This window comes from Sciurus vulgaris (genome assembly GCF_902686455.1).
Source record: "Sciurus vulgaris genome assembly, chromosome: 4".
Taxonomy (NCBI): Eukaryota; Metazoa; Chordata; class Mammalia; order Rodentia; family Sciuridae; genus Sciurus; species Sciurus vulgaris.
Window position 1 is genome coordinate 57,828,733 of NC_136464.1, and position 12,103 is coordinate 57,840,835.

Here is a 12,103-nt window from a genome sequence, read left to right on the forward strand (position 1 = left end):
CAGGAAGTTTCATGCTTATTAAAGATCATGTGCCTTTGGAGTCATCTAGCCAGACCTCCTCATTTTATAGAATCAACATTCCTTAATATTGTAAAGGCCATGTATGCTAAGCCCATGGCTAATATCATTCTAAATGGTGAAAAACTGAAAGCATTCCCCCTAAAAACTGGAACAAGGCAGGGATGCCCTCTTTCACCACTTCTATTCAACATCGTTCTTGAGACTCTGGCCAGAGCAATTAGACAAACCAAAGAAATTAAAGGGATACGAATTGGAAAAGAAGAACTCAAACTATCCCTGTTCGCTGATGACATGATTATATATTTAGAGGAACCTGGAAATTCCACCAGAAAACTCTTAGAACTCATAAGTGATTTCAGTAAAGTAGCAGGTTACAAGATCAATGCCCATAAATCCAACGCATTTTTATACATAAGTGATGAATCTTCAGAAAGAGAAATTAGGAAAACTACCCCATTCACAATAGCCTCGAAAAAAATAAAATACTTGGGAATCAATCTCACAAAAGAGGTGAAAGACCTCTACAATGAGAACTATACAACACTAAAGAAAGAAATTAAAGAACACCTTAGAAGATGGAAAGATCTTCCATGTTCTTGGATAGGAAGAATTAATATTGTCAAAATGGCCATACTACCTAAAGTGCTATACAAATTCAATGCAATTCCAATTAAAATCCCAATGACGTACCTTACAGAAATAGAGCAGGCAATTATGAAATTCATCTGGAAGAATAAGAAACCCAGAATAGCTAAAGCAATCCTTAGCAGGAAGAGTGAAACAGGGGGTATTGCAATACCAGATCTTCAACTCTACTACAAAGCAATAGTAACAAAAACGGCATGGTATTGGTACCAAAATAGAAAGGTAGATCAATGGTACAGAATAGAGGACACGGACACAAACCCAAATAAATACAATTTTCTCATACTAGACAAAGGGGCCAAAAATATGCAATGGAGAAAAGATAGCCTCTTCAACAAATGGTGCTGGGAGAATTGGAAATCCATATGCAACAGAATGAAACTAAACCCATATCTCTCACCATGCACGAAACTAAACTCAAAATGGATTAAGGACCTCGGAATCAGACCAGAGACCCTGCAGATTATAGAAGAAAAAGTAGGTCCAAATCTTCACCTTGTTGGTCTAGGACCAGACTTCCTTAACAGGACTCCCATAGCACAAGAAATAAAAGCTAGAATCAACCACTGGGATAGATTCAAACTAAAAAGCTTTCTCTCAGCAAAGGAAACTATCAACAATGCGAAGAAAGAGCCTACAGAGTGGGAGAATATCTTTGCCAATCATACTTCAGATAGAGCACTAATCTCCAGAATCTATAAAGAACTCAAAAAACTCTACTCCAAGAATTCAAACAGTCCAGTCAACAAATGGGCTAAGGAAATGAATAGACACTTCACAGAAGAAGATCTACAAGCAATCAACAAACATATGGAAAAATGTTCAACATCTCTAGTAATAAGAGAAATGCAAATCAAAACCACCCTAAGATTCCATCTCACCCCAATTAGAATGGCGATTATCAAGAATACGAGCAACAACAGGTGTTGGCGAGGATGTGGGGAGAAAGGTACACTCATACATTGCTGGTGGGGCTGCAAATTAGTGCAGCCACTATGGAAAGCAGTGTGGAGATTCCTTAGAAAACTTGGAATGGAACCACCATTTGACCCAGCTATCCCACTCCTTGGCCTATACCCAAAGGACTTAAAATCTGCATACTACAGAAATACAGCCACATCAATGTTCATAGCTGCTCAATTCACAATAGCCAGACTGTGGAACCAACCTAGATGCCCTTCAATTGATGAGTGGATAAAGAAACTGTGGTATATATATACTATGGAACATTACTCAGCCATAAAGAATGATAAAATTATGACATTTGCAGGCAAATGGATGAAATTGGAGAATATCATGCTAAGTGAGATAAGCCAATCTCAAAAAGCCAAAGGACGAATGATATCGCTAATAAGTGGAGGTTGACACATAATGGGGGGGAGGGAAGGGTTAGAGTTAGGGTTAGGGAGGGGGGCAAGTATGGAGGAAGGAACTACTGTATAGAGGGTAAAGAGGGGTGGGAGGGGTGGGGGGAAGGGAAAAAATAACAGAATGAATCAAACAACATTGCTCTATGTAAATTTATGATTACACAAATGGTATGCCTTTACGCCATGTACAAACAGAGAAACAACATGTATCCCATTTGTTTACAATAAAAAAAAAAAAAAAAAAGAAATTCTTGTTGGATTGAAAAAAAAAAAAAAGACAAAATGATTAGGTCACTTTACCATTCCTCATCTGATTATTCCAATCTAACCCTTGGAATGTTTCACCCTTTTAAAAACTATGTAGTTATTCAATAGTATCTAGGCATAAGTCTTATAAAATCTTAGATTTTGCTTAAGAATAGACATGTGTGCCAGGTGCAGTGGCACATTCCTGAATCCCAGAGACTTGGGAGGCTGAAGTAAGGAAGATTGCAAGTTCGAGGCCAGCCTCAACAACTTAGTAAGACTCTGAGCAACTTAGTGAGACCCTGTCTCAAAATACAAAATTAAAAAAGGGTGGGGGGTGGCTGGAGTTACAGCTCAGTGGTACAGCACTTGCCTAGCACATGTGAGGAACTGGGTTTGATCCTCAGCGCCACATAAAATTAAATAAAATAAAGGTGCCGTGTCAATCTACAACTAAAAAAATATTTTTAAAAAAGGGCTGGGGATGTAACTCAGTGATAAAGCACACCTGGGTTAGATCCCTAATACCAAATAATAATAATAATATATGAAGGTTGTCACTGACAAGTGACATTTTAGTTCAAACATGATACTCATCTGACCCAAATCTTCCCCATAAGGTGGGAAATTAATCTTGTACAGATCTCTATTTCCACAGAGCCCTACTTTAATCCACATGGATGTTTACTATTTTGATCAATAAAAGGTGGGGTGAGAAGTAGTATGATTTGGGCCAGGCACGGTGGTCCACGCCTATAATCCCAGCAGCTCTGGAGGCTGAGGCAGGAGATCAAGAGTTCAAAGCCAGCCTCAGCAACTGTGAGGCATTAAGCAACTCAGTGAGACCCTGTCTCTAAAAAAAATACAAAATAGGGCTGGGGATGTGGCTCAGTGGTCATGCCCCTGAGTCCCTGTTACCAAAAAAAAAGGTAGCATGATTCTCTTTCATACAAAGGCATGCACGTATACAGTGAATGTGAATAATAAGCATATATGGGTGTAACACTACCTTTCTCCTCATTTTACTGACCACAATATATTAATTGAAAAGAAAAAGCGGAACTTTAATTTCTAAGTTTTGTTACCTTTTGGAGAACCTAAAGATGGGCACAAACATACTCAAATGTTATTTATCCATTTGTTTCCATGATTAAAAGACAGTGATCTATTAATCTTACAACTTCATATGAATCAATAATAACTAATAAAATTTTCAATTAAAAGTACAGTGGTCAAACCAGGACATCATCACATGCCTGGAGAAACCTTAAGGCTAAGCACTTAAACTCATGTGCATTAATGATGTGGTTTATATATGCTGTGAACGACAGAAGAGGAGTGAAATGACTTACCAGGTTAACTCATAAAAGCTACAACACTAAATCAAGGTGCAATCTTAATTCAAGTTGGAGTTTTCTAATCTACGCCTGACATTAGCTTAATACAACAAGTATATATATTGTATACATATATATTTCTTTTGCACCAGAAAAATTTGACAAATGTTGTTGACCTGGTCAATCCAAGAAGCTTAAGACAGTCCCTGCTTTCAAGGGACTTACAATATTGTTAAAGAGAACAGGAAATTAATGGTGCAATGTACACCATGTAAGTAGGTTTCAAATAAATTCTACAGATCTGGGAACCATTGGTAAAAACATTTTATTTAAAACATAATAGAGTCTGTCTGTCTCTACACACACACACACACACACGTATACACACGTACATCTCATTGGTAAACATTTGTATATAAATATATGTGACATTTATTCATAAATACATTATATTAAAAGCATGTAACATATACACACACATAATAAACACTCAAATTCAGCCCAATTTTCTGGCCAGGCCCAAAGATAATAATCTGCTTTTCTTAACTAAGCTTGTAAGAGGACCAGAAGTTCAATAAAATTTACCTATCCAACCAGGCACGGTGGTGCACACCCGTAATCCCAATGGCTCAGGAGGCTGAGGCAGGAGGATCATGAGTTCAAAGCCAGCCTAAGCAACTTAGCGAGGCCCTAAGCAACTCAGTGAGAATGTATCTCTAAATTAAAAACAAAAAGGGCTGGGGATGTGGCTCAGTGGTTAAGTGCCCCTGAGTTCATTTCCCAGTACTTCCCCTACCAAAATTTACCTGTTCATTCAGCAGGCACCTCTAAGGTGTTAACCAGGTACTGTACGATATTAATTCCAGCAGCCACTATCATTCTCCTGATTTACGAATAGAGAAGCAAAGGCCCAGACACTGGCCCTGGCGCCTGGTGGACTAGAGATCTGAATGCAGGCATCTGGCTCTGGAGTCCACACTTAACTGCTGTGCTGCACTGGCTGTCACTAACCTGGAGGCAAAGCACCGGGGAGACAGGGGACTTAGGCTGGAAAACTGACCCAAAGCCCCAGTAGCACAGTGGAAAGTGCCTGGGCCCTGGGTCACCTCAACTCTGCTTTCCCTGAAGGTGAAGAGCAAGTTCATCTCCGTAAAGAGATCATGGCCACCTCATTGGTCACTGTGTGAATGAAGATAATTTACTGATATCATCCAAGGGAAGGCAGGTGGCCCACGCTAAACGCATCTCCTGAATCTAAGCCTTCACCAGGCTAGTGACCCTTCTTAAATTCCATATTTCATCTCATCCCATTTGGTCAGTTGGGTTAAGAAAAAGCGTGCAGTCCTTTCAGTCCATCCAGTAAAAGACAACTGTAAACCACTAGAAGGCACCGTAAGTTTTCCATAATTCCCACAAGTTTCATTTACAGGAATTATAGGAGCAGTTAGGAATTTTTTTCAAATTATACTCCTGTTACTTAAGCAAATAGATCTTGAGTTGTGCCCTGTGTTCTTAGTGGCAAGCCCGAATTTAAGTTGTTCAAAACATAAATCAGCCTGACCTGCTGGTATTCTACTTGCTACAAAAGAGTAAGAGTGAGTGAGAACAAATGTCCACAAAAAGAAAATCAATGTAAAAACTTCCAAACTCTGCCAGTGGTTACAGTTACTATGGTGTCTCCATGGGAGCAACCACAAATGAAACAGAAATGTTAACCTCAGCAAGTTTCAAAAGAATGCTAACTGATCTTTTTCTTAGGTTTGTGGCTAACCTAGGGAAGACAGGGAATGTTCATGAAGAAATGATGACAGACCTATTTTTTTAAACCACAACTGTACATTAATAGCCATATTTTCAAAACACATATTTAGAAAGATAAGCCAGACAAGGAAATGTAATTCACATGGCTTTTAATATTTCTCAGAATAATTTCAATCTCAACTGCATAAAATAACCAGCTTCCGAAATTGTACAAAACTTTTGGCTAAACATAGTATCAACTCAAGAGGACACAAAAATGAAAGGAAATAACTGGGTGCAGTAGTGCATGCCTGTAATTTCAGCAGCTCAGGAGGCTGAGGCAGGAGGATTGCAAGTTCAAGACCAGCCTCCAACGTAGCAAGCAAGGACCTGTCTCAAAAGGGCTTGGTGATGTGGCTCAGTGGTTGAGCACTCCTGGGTTCAATCCACAGTACCATTAAAAAAAAAAAAAAGGAGGGAACTAGTGGTCAATAAGAGGTCATTAACATAATTTTGGACATAGAAAAGTAATAGCTTCACAGAGGAGACATTGAAACCTAAGTGCTTGCACAGGGTGATTCTGCTAAGTGAGCTAATGACATTTGTAAAATTCTAGAAATACTCAGATTGGAGATCCAGCTGCTTCAGAAAAACAGGAGGCAAGACACAGGAGCTGAAAACAATGTTTAGAAATCTACATTAAAAAAAAAAACAGGCCCCGGTGTGCCCCTCCATCCCACCCCACGCCTTCAGGAATCAGGGCTTTCACTCTCGGCAGAGATGGAACCTAACATCCCTTGCACTTGAGACCACCAGGCACCATGCAAAGTGGGGGTGAGGCACAAGACCGAAAAACGGGGCAACTAGTGAAACCCTCCAGCTGCACACGAGGACCCCAACCCAACCTTTCCTGTCCAGCCTGGACCAGCAGACATCTACCCAAGGAGGCTCCTTTCCTCCCTCCCAGGAGGAAACGAGGAGCCTCACATTTCCTCTGGTAAAACTAAATGACCTCAGAGGAAACATTTAAAAGCCACGCATGTTGAAAAGGCCAAACCTGAGACAACAAACAGAGCAGTACTTGTCGGGGATTTGGAGAGAATCATCGAATAAGTGAAACACAGAGGAGTGCTTAGGACACTGTTGTTTTACCATAAGGTGAATACATGACACAACACTCTTGTCAAGACCCATAGAATTTCACAGCGGGGATGAACTTGGGGCTGGGGTTGTGGCTCAGTGGTGAGGCACTGGGTGCTGTGGTGCATGCCTGTAATTCCAGCGGCTTGGAGGATGAGGCAGGAGGATTGCAAGTCCAAGGCCGGCCTTAGCAAATTAACCAGGCCCTAAGCAACTCAGGGATACCCTGTCTCTAAATAAAATATTAAAAAGGGCTGGGGATGTGGCTCAGTGGTTTAGTGCCCCTGGTTTCAATCCCAGTACCTCCCCCCCCCAAAAAAAAAAAAAATTTCTCAGGGCTAGGGATGTAGTTTAGTTGCCAGAGCATCTGCCTAGCATACACCAGGCCTTTGATTCAATTCCCAGCATCTTAAAAAAAAATGAGGTCAGGGATGCAACAATGTGACAAAAGACTCTAACTGTATTATAAATGTATAAAATAGTCTCACTGAAGGGGAAGACACCTAAGTAACTTTGGAAATAGGGGAAGTTGCCAAGATGAATGCCCTAGAGGTAGGGTGGCACTCTGGCTGATACAGATATTTCCACAAGAGTGTGGCTTAGCAGTTCTGAAACTACTACCCATGCGTACTGGAATTGAACAATTAAGTAAATGGATGGTAGATGGTAGGAGGAAGGTTTCTCACTATTGAAGTGAGAGGTTTCAGTCAAGCAAGGGAGAAGGCTAGACCCATTCATATACTGCAAGTCAGCAAAACTCATGTTTAGCTTACTGCAGCTATAGGTGTATTTATGTTATATAAACACTTACACACCCACGTCTATACATAGGTTAGCAGGCACACATGCATTGCCTAGCTTTGTCATCTGGGAGGCTTTAGAAGCAATGATATCATTAGCAAAGAACACACTTAGTGACCAGATTTTTTTTTTTTTGGCAGTCCTTGAGATTGAACCCAGGGGAACTTACCAATGAGCCACATCTCCAACCACTTTTTATTTTTTGTTTTAAGACAGAGTCTTGCCAAGTTGCCCAGGCTGACCTCGAACTTGACATCCTCCTGCCTCAGCCTCCTAAGCCACTGGGATGATTGGCATGCATCACCATGCCCAGTCAAAAATACCTTCTTAAATTCAGTCTTCAAAGAAAGTCCCATTCTATTTCAATTTCTTTTTTTTTTTTTTTTTGTTTTAATCCTGGAACATTTTTCTTTTTTACCCAAAAAGATAATTACTGTTTTTTGTCTATGAAACTGCCCCATTAACTTAAATGACAAACATTTATAGATAGCAGTGGTCATGCAGAAACATGTTTATATTGTCTCTTAGAACACTACAACTTTTCATTATAGCCTAATAGGCTTGTTTGAAGTTGGACACACAGAGAATGAATCACTGCATTATAATTACAGACTCCTGGTTCCAAGTGTAAGAGACTTTGATGGTTTGTGATGATGGTATTGTACATCTACGATTCACAGGAAGCCATTTTTCAAAGATCCAGTGTCACTGTGTAAACTTTCACTCTTTCACAGACATAATGGACAAAGTACAGCCACTGGTTATTAATCCTAGCCAGTGATGTATAACCACATTTTCACTAAATTCCTTGGGTCCGTAGGGACAGAACAGGGGAACGTCTAAGCCTCAGTCCACACCTCCCATTGACTGATGTTCAGCCAAACCCACAATAATCCAAGAAGGGCTTTCAAAACCTACTAGAAAACTGCATAGGATTTATAAAAAAAAAAAAAAAAAAAAAAAAAAAAAAAAAAAGCTGTTTTGGAAAAGGCAGGAATGACTACAGTGAAATGTACACCTTGAACTTATCCAAAAAGCCCACCATAAAGATAAGGGACAAGTCAAATTTTTGCACAAACGAAATAGAAGATCAGGATTTTTTTTATGGTGTCAATTTTAGGCATACTTCATAAATTTACCCAGGGCTACTCTAATTATCTACTCTTACATTCTTCATTTTCTTCCTGTGATGTCATGTTTTTTGTTTGGTCTCCTCTGCTTATCCACAGTGCCCTTCTGCCCCAGAAAAGAAGGGCGAGGTAAAAGGGCAGATCATCACTGTTCATAAACATTCTTTAGCTAGACGTTCAAGCAGCCCTTCCCTGACAGCATTTTTTAAATGCAAACATTTAACTTGCCCAAGTCTGTAAGAGCCTTGCCTAAGCGTCTTCTCCCATTTGCCAACTCTGGCTGTCATCTGGAGAAAAGTGGAGAATTAACAACACTCCAAGTGATTGACGTACCTCATCACCTAAATTTCTTGAGACCACCTGCGTGATCACCAGCCATGGTGTAAGTCACAGGGGAAAGCAAACTTCCAGAAGCAAGAGTTGTGCAAATGCAAAATATCGAAAGGAATGTGTCTTTCCAAGCATTTCATTACTCTACCCACAGGCGAGGGAGAAATGGTCAGCACCACCTGTTCAGCCTTTATTCTCATGAAGGTGAAGGTCAGAATGAAGACTGTCATCTCATTTAAATGAAATATTGTCGATTCTTAACTACTGAGGTCAAAGCCAAGAGCAGTGACTACCCTGGCAAATCTGCCTCTGCTCCCTGGCCCAATTTGAGCCAAATCAGGTTTAATCCCTTCTCTGAAGTCAGCCTCAATCCAGCAGTTGCTCAAATTAGTTCAGTTCTCAAAATGACCTCAGGTTCACTTCACTTCACAGCCCGAATCTTCAGCTTTATAAAACACTTCCTGTGCGCCAGGCCCTGTACTAAACAGCACATCAGCACATTTTCAGGCACCAAGGATGAACCCAGGGATGCTTAACCACTGAACCACATCCCCAGTTCTTTGTTTTTTTACAGACAGTCTCCATAAACTGGTTAGGGCTTCACTAAGTTGTTGAGGCTGGCTTTGAACTTGACATCATCACATTTAACCACCCAACTCTAAGAAGCTCTAGGGTCCACTTTCTTCAGATGTAGAGACGAAGTTCCATGAGGCAAGGTCACAAAGCTGGAAGCAGTGGGAAGTGCAGAATCACATCTGTCCTACTCAAAGCTGATGACCTTCAACTTCTTTCAGCTGTGTGTTAAACCAGGGTTAAAAACTTTGATGGACATCCTTATGTTTTTGTTTTATAAATCCCATTTTAATAGCTACTGTGTACTGTTGTGTGTTCAGGTGTCTTTACAGTGTAAGCATTAAATAATTCCTCCTTTCATCCTTAAAACTCCCAAACTGTAAACACCTACACAGAATTATGACGTAACTGAACCTACATCAACATGTCTACAACCAAATCACTGCATGTTACTGCCATATAAAGTGTACCATGTTTTATCACATACCATGTATAGTGACTGTGCAGTATTCAGAACTCCGTGATCTTTGATCATAGTTTTTTTCTTCATGATGACATAGTAGCGTTTATTTACAACATTTAGTAAATGAATGAGTCATTTTGTATATGAAGGAAGGGAATCCTTCATAAACTGCAGATTTTCATTTTGAATTTTAAAACTCAGATATGGGCCAGGGTTGTGGCTCAGTGGTAGAGTACTTGCCTAGCATGTGTGAGGCACTGGGTTGGATCTTTAGCACCCCATAAAAATGAATAACTAAAATAAAGGTATTGTGTCCATCTACAAATATATATATATATATATAAAATATATATGAATATATTATAATATATATGAATATAAATGTATGTATATGTGTGTGTATATAAAAACTCACCTACTAGTGTCAACTCATGGTCTCAAATATGTAATTCTTAAAAATGATGTTAAATTATACTTTTAATTATAATTGAATAGCAGTTAAATTGATTTTCTAGCTTGGTGTCAGCTTCTAAGGATAATACTTGGACACCATGATTAAATGTGTGTTTAGAGCTGATGGTAAGTTTGTTACTCTGGGAGTACTGCCCTAGAGATATTCTTTTTGTGCTTATATTTCCAGGTACCCAAACTGCCAAGGATATTTTAACGTAAGAATGAGGGTGGTAAGGGGAAACACATGCGACCAAGAGATTAACCTCTGATGCAGTGGTTCTCAGCTTTTTCCCAAAAGAAATCTATTTTTTCCTAATAGCATTGCTAATAAATTTTAATAGAAAAAAAAAAAAAAAAGGAAATAAAACCCTTGATGGACAAATTGAGGCCACTAGGCATCAGCCTGGCCTTTGACAGGGGTCACCACCCTGTCTAAAACACCACCACCAGTACTTATCACTCTTCCTTGTTATACTGCTTCATAACATTTTCTCTCTACCATTGTATCCATTCGTTTCACAAAGGCTGCTTCCACTATAGTCCACACTATGATTCCACAGTCAACCAGACAGACAGAAGTCCCTGCCCTCAGGGGGCTGACAGTATTTGTTAACTTTTTTCTGTCTTCCTTCCACATTCCCAGCTCCTACAGCACCCTCCGTACATATGACAGACAATAATGTCTACCAAAGAATCCCATCCATGACATCCCCAGCAACAGCTCACAAAGGGGTCAAACAATTCACTTGATTTGGTCCCACACAAAGTTCTTTATGGTGCAGTGACTCAGTGCTATCCTGCAAATGGCCATTATATAAGAGTTAAATAAAATCTCTAAGACATTTCCAAATTTTTGAAACACTGAAAGGAAAAGCAGTCATCTTTAAGAGTTCATTTTTCTATGCCAAAGAAAACAGAACAAGATAGCCATAATGCTACAGCAAGCAGTAAATGCTCATTCAAGCAAACTGAACTTAAAATAGATTTTTATTTGGAAAAAAAAAAAAAAAAAAAAAACTAATCAGAATTGTGTTCCTTCTTCTTTCTTCTTGTCCCTTTTGAGTAAGTCCCAGACTCTGTTCTCTCTCTGTGGTGTTCAGTCTGTTGTGTCAACCACTCTTTTTCAAGCTGCTTCAACATGTCTGGAGTGAGGAGTCCTTGCTGCACCAATCTGGAAGCAAGGGAAATCTCCCCATTGCTGGTGCCAGGCGGCTCAGCAGCTTTACTCCCTGTAGTTTTGGTGCCACGCACCCTTCTAGCTTGGCTCTTTAAGGTTCCTGACAAACGTGACTGGCTCCCTGCTAATGAGCTCTCCAAATTCAACAGCTTATGTGTCTCGGAAATTTTGATCAGTTTGGTGATGTTGTGAACACCATCTTGTATAATGCCATCCAGTTCTTTCTGTAGGTCTCGAATAAGGCTGGCATCTGGAAACATATCCATGAATCGGTAGCTAGGAAAAGGACATGATATATTATAGCAACAGCTCTGGACTAATCTCTCAATGGCATACCTATGTTAATTCCAAATGTTTTCTTTTTGCAAACTGTCCAGTGTCTTTGTTCAACTTTCACTTCTTCCCCAACACATCTGAGGAACATGTCATGCCGAGGGAGGGTTGGCAAGCTATCTCAACTGATCCTGACATGCTCTCCTATAGAGCCATGCCCCTCCTTTGAGAAGCCCTGTCCTCTCGAGCAGGGATTATCAGTTCTCAAAAGTCAGTGTACAAGCAAACCACCTGGCGATCTTGTTAAAATGCAGAATCTGATTAAGTCTGGGATGGCGCTGAAAGTTTTTATTTCTAACAGCTCCCACGTGACACCTTCACTTGTGATCCAAGGACCACTCTTT

At 40.0% G+C, this 12,103-nt stretch overlaps 1 protein-coding gene across 1 annotated transcript in view; it reads right to left on the minus strand.

The window, feature by feature from the left end:
• Nucleotides 1-10,601: 10,601 nt before the first annotated feature.
• The window catches only part of SUPV3L1 (Suv3 like RNA helicase), a 31,615-nt gene continuing 30,113 nt past the window's right edge, over nucleotides 10,602-12,103 (minus strand). Inside the window, exon 15 of the mRNA XM_079135776.1 lies at nucleotides 10,602-11,702. Coding sequence (XP_078991902.1) covers nucleotides 11,267-11,702 — 436 coding nt within the window. The 3' untranslated portion in view covers nucleotides 10,602-11,266. The remainder of the gene's footprint in view (nucleotides 11,703-12,103) is intronic.